The sequence below is a fragment of the Ochotona princeps genome, chromosome 1, assembly GCF_030435755.1.
Source record: "Ochotona princeps isolate mOchPri1 chromosome 1, mOchPri1.hap1, whole genome shotgun sequence".
Taxonomy (NCBI): Eukaryota; Metazoa; Chordata; class Mammalia; order Lagomorpha; family Ochotonidae; genus Ochotona; species Ochotona princeps.
Genome location: NC_080832.1, coordinates 34,310,255 through 34,330,735, shown reverse-complemented (window position 1 = coordinate 34,330,735; position 20,481 = coordinate 34,310,255). Strand labels below are relative to the sequence as shown.

Here is a 20,481-nt window from a genome sequence, read left to right as displayed (position 1 = left end):
ATATGTTTAATGGGTTTTTGAAAATCTCAGTAAAACTGTTCTGGTAACATAAGTAAAACTTTATGAAAATTTAGTGAATTAATAATTTCATTTTGGGAAATAGCTTACTCAAATTTATTCCTATAATGACAGAGAAATATCAAAGTATTCAATAACTTTTATATAGAAAAGTAGAAGAATTTGCTAAATATTTTATAATCTTATATTGTATTTGTTTACTTATTTCATTTAACATTTAATATTTGCTCCAGATTTTATTAGTTAATCAAACAAATAAACACATCTGAGCTCATGAGCCGTATTTCATGTTCAAATGAGTAGAGAAAAATACTTAACATTAGTGTTGCAGGTGGAAAATGAAGAAAGATTCAACTGAGATGTTTTAATGTAGGTAGTGAGAAGTGTTTGGATGCAGAAAGTATTTTGGAAGGTGAGCCAACACGACTTGAAGATAAATTATACACAGGGTGAAAAAAAAAAAACATGATTCAAGCAGGGTCAGTTTTGTGTTATTGGAGGGTAAACTCTCAGTTCAAGTCTGGTTGCTTCACTTTTGAGTCCGCTCCCTTCTTGGAAAAGCAGTGGAAGATACCCGAGAATTTGGGCCACTGTTCACATGTTGAGGACCCGGATAGATTTCCAGGCTGTGGTGCTTCGGTTTGGCCAGACCTGGCCATTGTGGTCATCTGGGTAATGAGTCAGCATAGAAAGAAATGCTTTTCTTTCTGGCTCTCCCCTCTCGCTGTGACTCTGCTTTTCAAATAAAGACTTCTTTTAAAGGGGGGTCAAATGTAATTCAAAACTGCTGGTCTGAATTGGACAAGGGGATAACTTCTTAATGAGACTGGAAGAACAGGAAATCAGTGTGAGATCCTGTCAGACAGCCAAGTGAATTTAGCAGTTGATACCCACTTTTGACTTTCAGAGAAGAGGCGAGGCCCGGAGATTTAGTTGTGGGAGATGTCAGTGATGCTGGAATTCAATATGGGCACTGATTGTGACCTGGCTGCTGTACTTCTGATCCAGCTCCATGCTAATGTGTCAAGGAAAGCAAAGGGGCATGACACAAGTGCTTACGCCTTTGCCACCCATGCAGGGGACCTGGAAGAAGCTCCAGACATCCATTTAGCCTAGACTTAGTCATTTATCACTACAGTCATTTAGGGAGTGAACTGATGAGCAGGAGATCTCTCTTCTCCCTCTCCTTGCTCTGTGTCTCTCTGTACCTCTTTCCAATTAATAAGTAAATCTTTTGTGAAGATGCTGAGTTTCGATGCTCCATTCTTTCTCTGTTTCCTCATCTCCCCTCTCTTCCCTACAGTTATTCTCCACATGCCCTATAATAAAGGCAGTCTCATTTTCAGTCATGTCTTGATAAGTTTCCCTCCCTGAACTAATAACATATTAGTTATGATTTCATTTAAGAGAGTCCCAATAACTTAGCTACCTGTTAAGCTAAAAATGATTCAGCAAAACCAGTAGACAGCTACCCTGTTTCTACACATATAGAATTATGGTTTTTTTCTCTTGAGGTCAGCTTATTGTTAACCTCTTTTATTAAACCCATAGGTGTACTCATAAAGATTGAACATACAAATGAAATTTTTAAATGTTACAGGGGAGAATGTTACACATGAAGTTGTCAACTGTATACACTTCCACAACTTAGTTCAGTTTCTGATGGTTTTTAATGATCTATTGGCAGCCTTTATTTTCCTATCCATTCACTCACACAACGAAATTGCATTATTGAAGAGGATACTATGATATAGTCCTTGAAGCAACCTAAGACTGAGGTGGTAATATAAACAGACAAACATAAAAATAATTATCTGTGTTAGTAATCTGATTTTGGTTACATAAAATATCTTTGTGTTTTACAGTAAAATGCCTTAATATGTGGAGATCTTGTGCTAATCTTCAGGGAAATGTGATTTATGTAATATACTTATATTCATAAAAGAACGATTTAGATGAGTGTAACATTGATTTAATCATTTGGTTATAAAAACATGTTTTTATGAGAATTTTAATTTTATTTATCTGTAGCAATAATTACAAAGATAAGTAATTTTACACTCCAAACTCCCAGGTGATCATCCTAAGGTTGTATTTTCAGTTGGCATGAATTCCTGAGACAGCATGACCACACACCCACCAACATATGTGTAACAGAAACCATTTCAGAAGGCAGTTAAAGCTCCAGATTGCCTAGGGTCTCACAGTAAGGCTGTGGTGGTCCAAGGAGCTGTACCTTTTCATCATTCTTGAACATAGGCACCCTCCCATCAGGAGGTACAGGATATAAAGAAGTCTGCTACATTCTCCAGTGGACCTGGAATTGTGCAATGTCGTGCCAGTGGAAATAGTCTAGCCAGCATTAGGATTTATTTTGCTGGAGAGTGGAGGGAAATGGTAAAGGGAAGCTGCAAGCAACGTGGCCAAACAGCTGGCTGGTTTTCCGTCCCAGAAACATCCTGGGACTGACTATACTCCCAAGATTTCTTGGCCAGCGAGTTTGATGAAAATACCAAAGCTGTGAGGAAAAGTGTTCTTTTGCTGAGTGCTTCATGTAGCTATCATAGAGCTTATTAACCTAAATGAGTACTAGCATCACTTTTCATTTTAAGAAGAAAAAGCCCTTGTATGTTAAAGTGTTTAAACGAACATACTGCTTCTTTCACAGTAAAATTGCAGTTCAGTATAGCATTATCAACAATAAAAACCCTTAACAATTTGCAGAAACTTTAATACTAATTGTGCATTGATGTATTTTTTTCCTTACAAATATTGTTTTCGGGTGTAGTCGAACAAAAACTTCACAGAAATTTTAGTGTGAATTCAAAGTTACTAATTTTTCTGAATGGCAAATCAAATGTGTAATGGAGACTGGTTCTAATGGCTTTATATAGCTATTGATTCTTTTAACACTTTATAGTTCATTATTCAATAAAAGAAACTTAATTTCAAATGTGTTTTTCATTCATCTTCTAGATAACATAATGGCAGATAAACAAGATCTGCTTTGCTTTTATAGAATTTCCTATATTAAATATAGTGCAGTTAAGTATTTTCGGAGCCCTTGATATCACCCTCTACGTGTTATTTGAATAAATATATTCTTCACTAAGTATCCAAGGTAGATTCAATTAGCTGAGACATCTCATCATTTCATCTCATGAGTCACCTTGAGTCTATTCCTGTGACATCAGAATTAGTTTCTCCTCTCATAGTTTGCTATATTTCTCTAGTGACCTGAGTAGTTTATTGGCAGCCAGTTTTCAAAATGCTCTCTGGGATTATCTAAATGCAGAATGTTAGCATTGGAAAAGTACATCATTGCCTCTCCTGTCAAAAAATGTAATTAGCACACATGATATATTGTCCAGAGTGAATGAAAATGCTAGTGAGTGACCTCACACCACAGTTCCCCAGGGCACACAAAAGCCATGCTGTCCCTGAACATCTTGCACCCCAGCACAGCAGCCTGCGCCGTGCATTTCTGTTTGCATGTGTATATGTGTGCACATGCATATTTTTAGTTAAATATTTGCTCCAACTCAGTTTCAATTTCTTCAACAATTTTTAATCATTAATCAACTTCAGGATCTGGTGTGATGGCTCCGTTTGCTAGCCCACCACCTGCAAGTGCCTGCATCCCTTATTGGCTCCAAATCATGTTCTGGCTGCTCCACTTTCCATTCAACTCCTGGCTTGTGGCCTGACAAAGCAGTAGAGGACGGCCTAAGTCCTTGGGATCCTGGCTCCTGGCTTTGGATTAGCTCAGCTATGGCCAATGCAGCCATTTGGGGGAGTTAATCAGCATTTGAACAATCTTTCTGTTTCTCCTTCTCTGTGAATTGGCTTTTCCAATTAAAATACCGTAAATCTTTAAAAAAATAAATTCCAGTGTTGAATATAAGATTGCTTCTAGTCTTGCATTGTTACTCCTACCCTACTCTTACTGCAAATTCTTAGAGAAAAACATTTTCTTTCTAATTAGATCTTCTATTTGGCATTCCATAAAGGGGTGATTTAAAACAAGAGACACTTATATCTCACAGTTTTGGAATCAGCAAACGTAGGGTAAGGATGCTGGCATGGTTGGGTTCTGGTGAGTTCCTTCTTTCCTGGTTTGTAGATACCAACTTTTCATTGTGTCCTCCCATGTTAAAAGGAAAACCAGCAATCTTTTGGCCTCTTTTTATTAGGGCACTAACCCCTTTCATAGGATTCTACCATCATAACACTGTTAAATTTGGAGATTAATACTGTAATGTGAATTGGGAGAGTTAGAAAACACAAAAGTTCAGTTTCTTCAATATCTTCAGTTGATAAATAATAGAGTACCTGTATTTTCATATGTCTGTAGGATAATTCCAGGAAGTGGAATTACTACGTTAAAACTTCTGCCTTTCTCAGGGGGTTGTCTCATTATACCAACACTCTTAATTGTAAATCCACACTACTTTAGTCTTGCCATCAAAGATTATTACCAACATTTGGTAGATTTTTCAAACTTGAAAAAATGGAAAGGCATGTAGCAGTGAGCTGTTAACTAACATTTTTCTTACTGTATATGAGGCTCAGAATTTTGTCATAAGGTTAATGTTCCTATATAGTTCCTTTTTGGTTAAAAGTGGCTTTCATATGTTTTGTCTATAGAGATTTTCCTTGTTGATGTACGGAAGTTGTTTGGTTAGGATTAGGGGCAGCCTCCCCTTTTCTGTCGTAGGAGATAACTTGTCTTTGGTGTCAGAGTTTGCCCTCCGTAGAAGTCCCTGTTCTTGAGAAGTGTCTGATGGCGTATGTCAGCTTCCTCACCTCTGGACGGCAGTTCTTGGCAGTGTTTTCTTGTACCTGGAAAATGGTCTGATTGTGCTTTGCTCTCATTTGTACCATTTTCCCCCAAAATCTCATCATTGTTTTTAAGCTGAAGGCATTCCTAAAGCAGTGCATTTTTGTTAGAGCTCGTATGAGACTTAAGTTTGGACTAGATTCTTGTTTTTAATAATTTATAAAAATTAAGATTTTTAGGATTCCTCTAAGTTCCAGATTTTTTTAAAAAATGCCAACAAGAATAATATGGCAATTCTAGGAAGGGAAAGTTGATGCTCTGCCTCGAAACAGGCATAATAGTATAATATTAGTGTACAGAGAATAGTAAGATATAAGTAAATGAATAGCAAATGTATTTCTCAATATTTATGAATTTGGAAGACCTAGAAAGAGAAAGAGAAGGAGAGAAGTTTCCATCTGTAAATTCACTCCATAGTTAGTCTCAATAGCGAGAACTGGGCTTGCTTGAAGCTAGCAACAAGAAGCATGAGTGTTTCAGGGACACAAGCACTTGGGCCATTCTTTCCTGCTTTACCCAGGCCTTTAGCACAAAGTTGGGTCCAGAAGTAGAACAGGCAGGACATGAACTAGAGCCCATATGAGTACTGGTAATATAGAAGCATGTATGTATATATTTTTAAACAATCACAAAATATTTTGATTAATTCTATTCCAGTGGGTAAATATGAGCCCAGATTTACTTGTTTGAGAAAATAATGATTTACTTATATTGCTGTGAAAAAGTAAAATATGTATTTCATTATGTTAGTTTAATTGTTCACTCTGCATGTTGTGTAGATCCACATCTCTTTAATTAATGGGAGACCAAGTGCTGATGACCCTTCTCCGGAACTGCTGGAATTTACCTCTGCTCGCTACATCCGCCTAAGGTTTCAGAGGATCCGCACTTTAAATGCTGACCTGATGATGTTGGCACACAAAGACCCAAGAGAAATTGACCCTATCGTCACAAGACGTGTAAGTCATGATGAATCTTACTGGAGTCTATAAATGACTTCATATCCATCTTAACAGTCTGTAAACAATATTTAAAAAGATATTTAAGAATGTTGTTATCAGAGATTTTGAAATTCTGTAAACATTCCATGGTTCAGGTCCAAGTTCTGCTACTTGCTGGTTTGCCAGGAGCCAAACATGAGAAGTTCCTTAAGCTTTCATGCTCGGTAGATAATCTTGCTTTAATGAACAGAATATATACAAAATTTTAAACCACTTTAGATGATCTAAGGAGTAATGTGCTCGCTTCGGCAGCACATACACTAGATGATCTATAAAACTATTATAATTGTCCCGTAGAGTTTCTTCAGAAAGTATAGTGACTTTGAAACTTTTTCTCCACAACTCACATTAGGAAGTAAAACAGTTTTCTTTATTTATTTGAAACATTGAGTGACAGAGAGAGAGTGAGAGTAAGAAGGAGAGAACATTCATTTTCTGGTTTACTATCCAAATGCCTGAAATAGGAAAGGCAGGCCTAAGCCAAATACGGTCCCTCGGCTCTATTTGGAACCACTGCATGAGTGTCAGGTGTTCAAGCACCCGAGTCTTCTTCAACTGCTCCCAGGTGTATTAATGGAAACCTGAATCAGAAATTTGGGATCCAGGACTCAAACTGTCACTTTACATTGCAATGTGCTTGTCTTGAATGGTAATTTAACCCACTGCCCCATAACTTCAACTCTGAAAACTACATTTTATATGATCTAGGAAGCAAATACACACTTGCAGCACATTCATGCCTTCAGCTTCAGCTCCTGCTCTGGTGAAAGGTAGATTCTGGTCTGGTCTATGGAGAGCAATGCAGAGATTCTTCAATTCCAGAAAGTTTCTGGGCTGTATCATGTTGTTCTGTGGACAATTTTGTCTGCAAAGCTTGGTTTGCTTCAGTAGTGATTGGCAAATCATAATTGAAAAAAAAAAAGCTTATTCTGCTTTTAGTTTTATTTACCTCCAGAGGTAATATGTAAAAACACAAAAGATCCAAGAAAATTCAACCTTCCAACATATCTTTGAACACAGGAGATATTAGAAGTACTGTGTTGCAGCATGTTAAACTGAAATCGGTGAGGTTATAACATGAGTGATCAATCCTGATTGCTGTGAATAATTGCCTTCTTATAGCCCATACAATGGTTGAGCTAATGTCACCTCCTTTATATGCTACTACATGGTCTAGATACTGTTACCAGTGGAGTCCATTCATCCACAAATACATAAAGAAAATTCACACTGACACGGTACTGTGGAGTGACAAGAGGTGTGGGTATGAAAGGACCTGTGTGGATAAACTCACATTGTAAAGCAAAGCACTTCGTGATGGAGTAAGTCCACTGACGGTCAGACCGCTGCCACCACTCACTATGCTGAGCCAGCGAGCTGAACATACACCATTCCTGTGTATTCCTCACGAGCTTTCTGTCCTTTTGACTTCCGCACACTAAGTCGATCATCACAGAACAGGACACAAGTTTTAGTCCTCCCCATACAACACAGGATAGATGTTTCAGTACCCTATATTTTCCAACCTGAAAAATTTTTATCTTGTCCTATGTTAAAAATAGTACAAATGGTCTCATGCAGAAGTAATCATTACTTTACTGTAGCATTGCGAATTCTTCACTTGTTTTTAAAAAATCACTTTTGACTTTAATTTTGGTGTGACTTAAAAATATACACCAAGGAAAACTGAATAATACTGAAGTGAAATTTATTTTTTCCTGACAGTACATCTATCAGGCGGAAAAAAAATCAATGAAAATAAATTAGTGTTCCTTTTATCATTTTTTGCAGGAGGCATCGGGGATGGGGTACACATCTATTATTTATAGCTGCATTGCACATGAGCCTTTAAAATACTGCAGCAGGAGTCAATAGATAAATATATTTTAGAAAGCACTGGAGTTCAATAAAGACTACATGTAAATTTAAATATATAAAAATAGGATATTGAATTCCAGCTCCTCTTCATGACTTGTCAGGGAAGCCTTATACATTTATATTTAAAATAGATTTCCCAGTTTAATAGCACTTACAAATACTACTGTGCCAGCCTTCTGAGCTAACATTCCCATTTGTAGCTATACTATTATGTGGTAAAAATTAGCAGAAGGGGATTTTTTTATATTCACCCCAAATCCCAGCAACTTCCATTAGGTCAATGACTATGTTTATAAAGTAGGGTGAAGTAGCAAAAAAAAAAAAAATAGTTTTAAACCAACTCTGTGTAAATAAAAGATGCAAACAAAAGGAAGAACTCAAAAAAAAAGTAGAAACAATGTTGCTTATAGCCAGAGAACTGAACATTTGTGTTTATTAGGAGTTCTTGCTAAATCTAATATTTTCTCATGTGTATAGTTGAAATAGTAGAACTATCACATATTGAGAAAGTTAGTTGCATTCCATGTGATAGCATAAAGTGCTATGATAATTGTAAACCACTACCTAGGATTTTGTTAACATGTTTTGTTTAAAGTTCAATACTGCAATTATAAATAATGTTAGAAGTAGCTGGATAAATTAAAATAATTACAATTAAAGCTCTAAAGTTCAGGTTTGAAGGTAACTGTGTGGACATTTTAACCTAATAATGAGAAAAAGTGCTGTGACTTGCAGTTACCTGCATTTCTTTATAAGCGTTGCTAGTCATGCTATTTTCCCCACATTTCTTTCATTCTTTAGTTTTATAACTCCTCAGGTCAAACGGTCAGCCTGTGATTCATGAATTCTGAGGTTACTATCCCCACAAAATATTCTCTTTCAAAAAATAATGTAAAATATGTTAAAATATGTGTTATGAAGAATTGACCTTAGGAGCACAGATAAAAACTGTTCCAAACAAGAGGTTCTCCCCCATGAACTGTACACTATCAGGAAAAACGGCTTATCTGACTACCTGATAAACTGGAGACATTCTTTCCGGGCCGTGATTACAATGCTAGGAGTTCCTGAGCCTGTTCTTTGAGCCTAGAGAAGTGCAAGTGCTTTAAGCTGAGGATAGAAGCAGAAAACAAGGTTTGTAACTGAATGTTCCCTTTTGTGACTCTCACTTTGCAGTCCCCTTAACAGGATTTCTCTCTGGATTGCTTTTTTGCAGTATTACTACTCTGTCAAGGATATTTCTGTTGGAGGGATGTGCATCTGCTATGGTCATGCCAGGGCTTGTCCGCTTGATCCAGTGACAAATGTAGGTATATTTATAGACCGCTTAGCCAAAACGGAGCTCTGAGCTGGGAAATGCCTTATGAGAGGCTTTGCTGACAGAAGACGCTGTGAATGGGTGTCAGGTCCCCACTTAGTCGGTGCAGCATGAAGCTGTGCTAGGGTGAAATAGAGCTGGCAGTTAGAATGATAGACTTTGAAGCCAGCCATCACAGTATCAGAAAACACATTATTTTTTTTTCCAAAAGACTCCAAACTGATCTATCTATGTTGAAGCCTCTTTTGTGGTGACAGCTTGCAGTGTGATTTAGGCTCTGGGAACACCTGCATCGATTATCCTAACCATTTCTTTTAAGTTGTTTAATCAAAAAAAATTTAATGCACACAAATGAAATATGTGTGTGAATGTAAACATGCAAATGACATTGGAAAAAGACTGAAGTGGGAGAAAATGACAAAAGTAGGATAGAAAATTCAGAACATTGAAAATGTCAAACCAGAAAAAGCTGAAACGATTTGGTTAGGATTTTTCGTTAATGATAATGTATTAAATGAACATAACCTGAAGAGGGCAATGGGCCTCTGTATGTACTTTCATAAAAATGTAATTAAAAATAAAATTATCTATTGTACTGTGTATCAGGAAGAACTCTACTGAATAGTAAGAAAGTGAATGTAGATAGGGCTATGGGTCTTTTCCCCTCTACTAAAAATATCTTACAAATGTGAGTTTATGCAGAAATAATTTTCTTTTTCTTTTTTGTAAGATTTTATTTTATTGGAAAGGCAGATTTTATAGAGAGAGACAGAAAGATCTGTCTGCTGGTTCATTCCCCCAAGTGGCCACAAGGGCTAGAGCTGAGCCAATCTGATCAGAAGGCAGGATCCAGGAACTCCTTCTTGGTCTTCCACGTGGACGCAGGACCCTAAGGCTTTGAGTCGTCCTCTACTGCTTTCCCAGACCACAATTAGGGTGCAATATGCGAAGTGGAGCAGCTAGAACCTGATCCAGAGTCCACAGGGGTTCCCAGTGCTTATAAGGCAATAGTTTAGTCAGTAGGTCATCATTCTGGGCCTGAGTTAATTTTCTAATTAATAGATTATAATGTTATCTCCAAGGAAGACTCAACTACCCTGGAATATTTTTCCTCTTCAAAGTTCTCAGGATGATTTCTGCATGATGTGAATAGTTTCTGTCAGGCACGTTTACTGATAAGATAGTGTGTTTCTTAAACTTTGGGGCCCGCAAGTCGATCTTGGAAGGTTGGTTGCATGAGATGAATCAAAACCTATAAAGGAATCTGTTTCTGGGAGTATTGTGTTTCTTTTCTTTTAAACATTTTAGGGAAGGAAAAAGGAGAGAGGGGGTGAGCAAGCATTCAGGAGTGCAATAGGTTGTGGGGGTGTATTCCCAATCCGCTGCAGTCCCCAAATTCTCACAATGCCCAGAAGGCCAATGCCAAAACTCACAATTCAGTTCTATGCAAGTAGAGGGTCTGCAACATCCGGAAGCAGAAGTCAGGAGCCTAGTGGACATCATACCCAGGTGTGCTAATAGGTGCTGCAGGCTTATGCATTTGTCCAAACACCTAGCCCTATTAGATTGTACTTTTCCCCAGGCTTATATATGTTTAGGAATTATAGGAAGCTAGCATTTATTATCATGTTGAGAAGAATCCTCTTTGTTCTTACTGCTTTGTCATTCCAAATAATGTGAGCATGATTTCCCCTTTTTAATAGAAATCTCGCTGTGAGTGTGAACATAACACATGTGGGGACAGTTGTGATCAGTGCTGTCCAGGATTCCATCAAAAGCCCTGGAGAGCAGGAACTTTTCTGACAAGAACCGAGTGTGAAGGTAAGTTCATGAGAAGCCAACAGATTGTCTAAGTGTATCCCTCTTTCTTTCCTGGAACTTTCATCTGAGACCTTTCATCTGCTGGTTCACTCCCCAAATGGCCCCAACAGCAAATATTAAGCCAGGAATGAACCAGGCCAAAGCCAGGAGAATCATTGGGTCCCCTATTTGTATTCAGGGTCCAGTGAATTGGACCATCCTCCTGCTTTTCCCAGACCATTAGCAGGTGTCTGTTTCAAAAGTGGACCAACTTGTACATGAGTTACCCTCATATGGAATTTTTGCATTGCAGGCAGCAGCTTAATTGGCTATGCCACAACACTGGACTCTCAACTATTAATATTTTGGAGTCTGAACTCAGCACATCTTATTTCAGTACAGGAACTTTATATATACTTACCTGGCAGGGGAGATACCATGATCAGGAAGTTTATATGGCCTCCAAAACAGATTCTGTAGATATGTTAAACCAATAACAGCACTATATATTTGTTGAATAACATAATGTAACATTTATTAGGTATCATAGTAAGACATAATAGGTCTTTGAAACTATTGAATCATAATAAATTTTAATCATAAAATCTTGCCAACCACCAACTGTATTTCCTGTTTAATAAGTGGTACCTTCTGTTTGTCTCTTGAGGACTTTAATTTTCTGCATGTACCTGCTTTGCTTTTTTGATTTGTGCTGGTTTTCTTGGAAAGATACCTAGAAATCTCCAGTCAGAGAAAGAAGCCAGACCCAGAAAGACAAATATTACATTTCCTCACACATTTGGACATTAATATACAGAGTACAAAGGAGAGCAGTCTACCACTGGGCCATCTGGGGTCATGGGCCATCTGTGGTTGACACCACTGCAGGGACCCCAGGGCTCCACCTTGCCTTCTTCAACTACTCACAGTGTTGTTTCAGCTAATCCGCCAGATTCTGCACAGCTCTCCCAAAGGGAGACTTACTACAGAGTGACTTCAAATGACATGCCATCTAAACATATTTGGCTTTAAATTTGCTTAAATTTTAGTTAAACTTCATTTTTCTTTGTGCGATATCAGTAATTACAACTTGGAGCAACATTTCAAGTTATTTTATCATGTAGTTATAATACATACTTTTAAGTGGGTATTCAAAAACCTTTAGCTGTCTTCATTTGAATATTTTGTTTTGGAACACGAAAGAATAACTTAGCTTGTTAGCAGCTGAACTGTACAAGGAAAAACTTTCATTTATAGCCATGTACACTCTCTTGCAATCAAGAAACAAGTTTCTCCCTGTAGGAAAGAGAGCAGGTTACCTTTCAAAACTGGAAAACGAATACCTAATAGATCAAGAAATTAAAAATTTGATCTTCGTTGTAACACCTTAGATAGACATCATGTTTTTAGTCATGCATATGTTCCTAACAGCTTAAGTGAAAATTTCCTTTTCCAAGTTGAATAATATTGTGAGCAAAATAGTATTCAGAAAAATCCTTTAGTGACATAACAAATCCTTCCATAACGTGGGTAATATCTTTCTAATTCATTTGAGTTTGATTTAGATTTTCCTCAATCTTAGTTATACCAGGATGTTTCTCTATAGAACAAAGAATATTCATTCCACTTACTAAGCCTTCACTTAGGACGCACTGATGTCAGTGATTTGGACAGTCTAAGAAACAGTTGCTTGGCTGCATCTGTGCTGTAGGCAGAGGGTCCTGGTGGCAAGGAGCAGGAGTTAGACGGATAGTTGAAGATAATCCTGGTGAAACTGATTCTGAATCATGTGAGAGTAAGTTCGCGATACTATGTTTACTTCCACTTTTACTGCATAAACTCTCATTTTTTCTTGTAGTACATTCTTATAAAGAAATAAAACTGATTATAAACATGGCTAGTTATATAACTATATATATTTGCAAATATATTCACACATGCACCTGGTTTTATATATGTTATGTGTTCTCTAGAATAAAGTTTGAACCTTTCTATTAGTAGAACAGAATGTTCTATTCTGAGTACAAAGTAAGCAGAGTGGATGAGCAATCTACAACAACCATGACAAGGAGATAATACCTTTACTATGTTAACAGACCTTATATACCAGCAACAAAATTCAGTAATGGTGTTTAAAAATTAGTGCTGATCAAAACAATTATTCTCAAGAAAGTAATTACTTCTAAACTTATCGCAAGATGATCATAATTAATGAAGTTTTATTAAATGTGATAAAAGAATTATTACTCATGTTTTGAAGTATTTGTTCATCAATTCAACAAATCTTGAAGGCTTACCATGTCCAGTGGAGTATCAAACGGGTTGAAAACACAAGATGTTGGTGAAGCTCTGGGGAAATGCATTGCAGTTTCTGTTGGAGGAAGAATGATTGACATAGCATTTGTAGAAGGGAACTTTTCAAATTAAAATTTAAGTTTTTCCATGTCCTGTACACATGTATCCATGTACATGTACCTGCCATATTAAAATGATCTTTATCATTATGCAGCAACTGCTGTGATTTATTTATTAGAGCTGAGAACTTCGAATTCAGCGGTTTTGCATTCTCAAAAGAGTGTAAGAGTAACAGCAGTAAGATTCTGTTTGTGGTTTTTTTTCCTCAAAATCACTTGACTGGTATATAGGAGAAAATCTGACATCTGAGCCCCTGGGCTTCCCACTCCTGCCTTGACCTCCCAGTGTGTGCACAGTGTTACCTGTAAAGGAAAGCCTGGAAGAAGGTTGTCTGTCCATTAATGGGGACATGATGAATAACTCCTGTCATGAAGTACACGACGTAGCATTAGGGATTTTATGCACTGTTAGGGAAGCAACTGCATAATTATTTACCGCTTGTAAAATGACACAGTTCAGAACACTACAGACAGAATAGAAGTTACTGCCCTGGCCCCTCCACAACCTATGCAGAATGAAAGCAAGCATACATTGAGCTGTGTGTTCTCTTACACACCTGCATACATACATGAAAATCCATATCCGAGCACATAAGAAGCTCAACTCGTCTGAGATGGAAAGAGGAGGCTCTGAATATATATCTTTCTTTGATTTCCATCCTGAAATAAAGTCTGCATATTTTCAAAGCCTTACCTAGTCCTTTGTGGGGAAAGTGATTCTCACTTCTTTGAATTCAGATAATGTGACATGAAAGAGACAAGTAGGGTGAAGAGGAGGAAAAATCAATCAAAAACTTATTTATAAGCCATTATGCTAATGATTTTATATGCATTATCTCACTTGATGCTTTTAAGTATCCTTACCTGGTAATTACTATTGATCACCAATGTTTTAAATGGAAACCGAGTTTTAAGGGAAATTAAGAAGTTCCTCGCATTACGTGACTACTAATTAGTGGAGAGAACACCTGTTGATGGAAAGTAGCGTAATGTTAGCCACTAAACAAGCAACTCCTGTTTTGTTTTGATTCTTTGCTACCTTCTGTGTGTCTTACCCTGCTTACCAGATAGAGGGTGGCAGACATTACACTAAATGTTTTCAGAGTCTGACTTCTGAGTTTGGTATTCAGTACCAATTATGTGTCTTTTTACCATAGTTACTATTTTCATTAATTGTGCTTCAGATTCCCAAAGAAAGAGATTAGCAACAATATGTAATTTATGAAGATGTTTTGAAAAGTAAAGTCAATGAGCATAAATAAACAATTGGAACACAGCCTGACATTGGGAAGCAAAAATATTTTTAAAGATTTATTTATTTATTTGGAAGGCAGATTCAGAAACAGAGAGATCTTCAATCTGCTGTCTCATGCACCAAGTGCTCTTGAGAACTGGAGCTGGGCCGGTCCAAACCCAAAAGCCATGAAGATCTTCTGCGTCTGCCACAAGGTTCAGAGGCCAAAGCATGTGAGCTGTGTTCCACTGCTTTCGCAGATGCATCGGCAGGGAGTTGAATCTGAAATGGGGCAGCTAGTGCTTGAACTGGTATGCACATGAGATGCTGGCATCACAGGGGACAGCATCACCTGCTATGCCACCACAGTGCCAGACCCACAAAACAATTTTAATTGATGGTTTTAGTAAAAGAAAACAATAACATGTTACATGCCTCCTTGTAACACAAAGGCAATTAATTTGAGCTGCATATGTATTAGTCACTATTGATTCCTGGTTGTTAATCATTCCATGTTCCTTGGGAGTTCTGCCAGCAGGTCCCCGCAATTACCAAGGGGTGAGGTGAGCAGTGCTCAGCAGTAGCAAGAACCAACCAGGGGGTCTGAACAAACATGTCCATTTATTGTAAAGAAAGCACAAACTTATATATATTAAGAAAGGAGGAAGGCAGAATGGTGTCTCCCGACAATTATTCTACCCTGCAATGGTACTGTGGCTAGAAGGCACGTTTATCTCTTTGGACCCTTGGATCATGTCACAGGTCACACACAACACTCGGAGCTGACAGGTATGCCACAGGTCATGTTCACCACATGTGGCTGGCAGGTAGGCTATGGGTCACATATAACAAGTAGGCTGGCAGGTAATGTAGACTAGTTCTAACTTTTCAGAGTTGTTTATCAAGTAAGTCCCAGCACAGCTTATCCAAGGACAAAAAGAAACTGGTGTGCAGCCCATAGCTCTCAACTGTATGGCCAGTGATCAGGCCAGTTTGAGGTCTCAGTTTGCCATTACCATTGCCAGGGAGTTCCTCTGGGGATATAGTATACCAAGTCCTCATGGCCTCCCTAAGAGGCAAAACAGGCAGAAATCCAGGGGGATGTCCCACAAGTGTTACTGTTCAACAGCTTGTCATTTGTCTTAATATTAAATTACAATCTGAACCATAGGTCCTATAAGCCAAATATTGTCAAATCCATATGATTTGAACTTAAATATTCTAATTCTCCCAGCTTTACTTAAGTGTATATTTTCAATGTATCTAATAAATACAAATGTCTTTCAGGCAATTTTGTGCATGCAAATGCCTAAAAAACTATTTATGTATGTATGTTTTTTTTATTTGAAGGGCAGAGAGAAAGATCTGGTAACCATTAGATCACTCTTTCAAAATCCTGAAAATAAGGCATATTAAAGCTGTGTGACAGGGTGATACACAACTGTGTGACAGGGAACAGAACAGAACACCTGAGCCATTACCTGCTGCTTTCCATGCCCAAGTGTACACCAGCAGGAACCTGGAATTGAGAGCGTATTCAGGACTCCATCCAGTGGGACCTGGGCATCTCAAATATTGTCTTAGCCCTCATGCCAAGCTCCTACTCAAGAAAATCATTGTTAAAAGCTTCTGAGACCTGAAATTAAATGATCACTTATTTTTCTTCATAAATACAGCATGCAATTGCCATGGAAAAGCTGAGGAATGCTATTATGATGAAGAAATTGCTAGAAGAAACTTGAGTTTAAATATACATGGAAAGTACGTTGGAGGAGGGGTGTGCATTAATTGCACCCAGAATACTGCGGGTATAAATTGTGAAACATGCATTGATGGTTTCTTCCGACCCAGAGGGGTAAGTATCTTTTTTTCTCCCCACTAAGTGTTGTTATTGCCTCGTCATACAAAAAAGGATTATAAAACAAAATTGTTCGGATTGGTCTTCCAAAAATTTGAACTTCAAACTATAAATTCTGTAGACAAAGATTGTTGAATAATTGTAATCTTTGAAGACACAACACTAAATATTTCCTTCACTGCTGAGAGTTCTAGTATGCCGCATTCCAATCAGTCCCCACCTCTAGAAACCTGTTTTATTTTATTTTATTATAGAATATAAATGAGTTTTTAAAGAATATTTTTTTGGAAAGGTATGTTTGCAGAGAGAGAGAGAGAGAGAGAGAGAGACTGACTCTTTCACCTGCTGTTTGACTTCCTAAATGGCTGCAACAGTCAGAGCTGGGCCAGTCAAACACAGAAGACAGGAACTTCTTCCAGGTTTCCCATGTGGTTATAGGGAGATCATTCACATGGGTGCAAGGACTTGGGCCATTCTTCACTGCTTTCCCAGGCCATTAGCAGGGAGCTGGATCAGAAGATCCAGCCCATATGAAATTCCAGCTTCACATATAGAGACTTAATGTGCTATGCCATGGTACCAGCCCATATAACTTACTTATGGATTTTGGAAAATTTCATAAAAATGTAAATACACAGTATGTACTGGTTTGTATCTTTTCTCTTTTCATCATAGGATTTTAAGACTGATCCATATTGAGTGAATCTGATTTTTTAAAATTATTGATGAGTAGTCCTCTGTTGAATATACCAACATTTTAATATATTCTCCTCTTGATAGATATTTGAATCATTTAGAGTTTCAGTTACCTAATACAAAAGATTTTGTAGAAGTATATGATCAAATTTTCACTTAGCCAAGTTGTGAATACCTAGAATTTTGCATAACACAGGTATATGCTAGCATTTGATATAGTACTAACTGTTAATCATAGACAAACCAACGGTAGCATTTCACACATTCCATAAAAATGTTTAAATTTCATTTGCTCCAGCTTTAAGTATTTAATGCTCACAATCTTGCAGGAATACAGTCATTCTAATGGCATGAAATTATACTCTATTATTTAACTATGGAAAGTCTCAAGTAAATATTAATTAGAGGTGTGAAGTATCGAGCAGGGTATGCATAGCTAACCTGACACTCAAGAACAGAATTTTAAGAATAAGTTGCTCATTGAAAGTCAGTTTCTGGAACCTCTAGTTGTTGGATGTGCTTGTGCCCCCTGTCCTAATAATACACCTACCTGATTTAGCTTTCTTACTTCTAAAATTTGCAAGTGTAACTTTATATTTCTTTGAAGACTGTTCTGTCTCTGGCAGTTTGTTTGCATTTCCGTATAATTTTAAAATTGCATTGTGAAATAGAGAATCTGTTGCTTGGGGTTGTTTGGTTTGTATGTACAAATGGAGAGGTCACTCGCATTGAGTACATCTTTCTACTGACCTGAATGCCCTTTGGTTGCTGATAGCAGTGTCTTCCATGTACACATCTTGTTCGCCTTTATGGAGTTTATACTCAGCACTTTGCTTTTTATTTTGTAAAGCATTGCTTTTTAAAAACACGTTTTCATGTTTTGATGCCTTATTTGAATTATTTTGAATATTTAGGTTCCACTCCTTTCAAAGTTCATGTATTGGTCCTGGTTGCTTTACACTACACTATTTACAAGTATACACACAATCATTTCTCTCGCAAATAAATTGAGGCTTCCTCCCTTCCAATATTTATGTCAATGTTAAGTGAAACTGGTGAGAGCTGAATTTTTACTTCACACTAAAAATCAAAGTACAGTATTTCAACATAGAGTGTGATGGGGGCTGTAGATATTTTATGAAGGTTTTTTCTTTTTTTTAGCAAATACAGCAAGTTTCCTACTTTTACTAGGTTGCTGAGAGAGTTTTTTTTTTTTTAATTTTAAACAAAGGACCATTGAATTTTGTCAAATGCTTTTCTGTATCTACCAAAGTAGACATGAAAATTTGCTACTCTGTTGTTATTGAGCTCAGTTTTCCCTGAGAAAATTTTTTTTAACATTAAACCAAATTTTCAGTTGTGATTTAAAATCCACTTGTTTATTAAAATATGATTTTTATTTATTGGATGACTTTATTTGCCTAGGAGTTTCTGTATCTTCTAAGGGATATTAATCTGTGGTTTTATTTATCTTTGTCAGAATTATTTTCTTTTTTAATTTTGTTTTTTATTCTTATTAATTTCCATGATACAGTTTTGTAGACATGGGGATCCACTCTCTTTCCTCCCACCCCATTTCCTTCCACCATCCCCACCATCCTTATTCTCGCAGTCGTACAATGCTTTAGTAATACTTGCGGCATCATAGCATTGTAGGCAGAGACAAAAGGTAGAAAATCTAATATCATATTATCAAGGCATATTTAATGTTTTAGCAGGGAGTCCTCTTTTTACTCAGGAGTAGAGATGCATACAGCAATATATCTTCACTTCCTGGTATGATCATCTCTATTATACAGTTCATCTTGGAGAATACATGTAAAATTGTTTATATATATATATATATATATATATATATATATATATATATATATATATAAACAATATATACCTATTTGTATTTGGCAGGAAGGTTGACATATCAAATAAAACTTGTGGTATTTGTGCTTTTGGGACTGGCTTATTTCACTCTATTGGGATATATTGGTCTCAGAAAGGAGGCAGGAAACATTTCCTATTCCTCTGTTTCCTAAAGTTTTTTTTTTAATATTTGGGTCACCTTGGAATCTACTTTTATTAATTTCTTTCTTCTTGTGTAAGGACCCCATAATAAAACAATGATGAGATTCCTTAGTAGTGCTAATCTGGTTATACTTTGTGAAGACAATGAGTGAGCAGCAGCAAGTGACAGAACTTGCTTTTGCGCTTTAAGCATATTGATGAAGAGAAGGTCAAAGGTTTTAATCTAAGGTTTCCAATTTGAATAAATCAAAATCCTATTTATTTGTTACATTTAGTATCAGCCCCTGCGAATTCATTGGATTCTTTGCCTTTCTGGCTATTGCCTTCCATTGGATTCTAAGCAGCAGCCTGGTTAAAGAAAGCAAAAAATAAAAGCAAAAATAAAAAAAATACAGTATTACATGTGTGTGTACATATATAACAGAAAAGGCAGCAGCAACACCCTTGAGTGGTATTCATTTTCAGAGTTTGGTCTATTTCTTTTCCATAGACCAAATCTTTCCAATTTGTGATTCCTTTTGATTATTGTCTTAGCTCCTCATTTGTATTTTACATATTTTCTAGCATTTATAAATATTACTCAGTGATGTCCTATATCCTATATTAGACACAACACCAAGTCTAAACGGAAGTTAGAACAAGCTTTTATTATAATTCCAGTAACTAAGTAATGTCAGCCTAGATTTTAGCATTTTAATATTTATAAAAATAATTATAGTGAGCAGTGTAAAAATGAAAACATTGAAAAGACTTTGTATTTCAGAAGCCTATGAAGTTAAAGACAGAAATGTTGTATGAGTTGTGCTTTAAACATTACATGTTATCTTAATGTTGTCAAACTTATTCAAGTTTAATAATGTTTCTACTGAATACAGACAAAATTTTTATATGTACAACGTATACATCATGCAATTGCACTAATTAGTGGACTGAACTATTCTTTTGTTTCATGTATTTTAAGTTTTATTTACTTTTACTGGAAAGGCGATCATATTAATGGAGAGAAGGAGAGTCAGAGAAAGATCCCCCATCTGCTGGTTCATTCTCCAAATGGCTTCATTGGCCAGAGCTGAGCCGATCTGAACCCAGGAACCCAGATCCTCATCCAGGTCTCCCACGTGGGTGCTGGGGCCATCCTCTGCTGCTTTCCCAAACCAAGGGCAGTGATCTGGATGTGAACTGAAGCATCTGGGACAAAAATCAGAACCCATATGGGATCCTGGAGCTTGTAAAGTGAGAATGTAGCCATTGAGTCATTGTGCCAGGCCTTGAACTGTTATTTTAACGAAATTTAAAGTTAGGACCTGGCATGATGGTTAAAGGGCTATGTCCTCACCTTTCAAGAGCCAGGATCCCATGCAGGTGCCTCTTTGTGTTCTAATTGTTCACTTTCCATCGAGCT

General features: G+C 37.0%; 1 protein-coding gene across 4 annotated transcripts in view; it reads left to right on the top strand.

The window, feature by feature from the left end:
* Window positions 1-20,481, top strand: part of LAMA2 (laminin subunit alpha 2) — a 634,064-nt gene that overhangs the window by 244,091 nt on the left and 369,492 nt on the right. For all 4 annotated transcript variants that reach the window (XM_058676547.1, XM_058676596.1, XM_058676658.1 and 1 more), the window contains exons 5-8: window positions 5,638-5,817; window positions 8,954-9,043; window positions 10,759-10,876; window positions 16,180-16,358. In XM_058676547.1, the coding sequence (XP_058532530.1) occupies window positions 5,638-5,817; window positions 8,954-9,043; window positions 10,759-10,876; window positions 16,180-16,358 (567 nt within the window). The remainder of the gene's footprint in view (window positions 1-5,637; window positions 5,818-8,953; window positions 9,044-10,758; window positions 10,877-16,179; window positions 16,359-20,481) is intronic.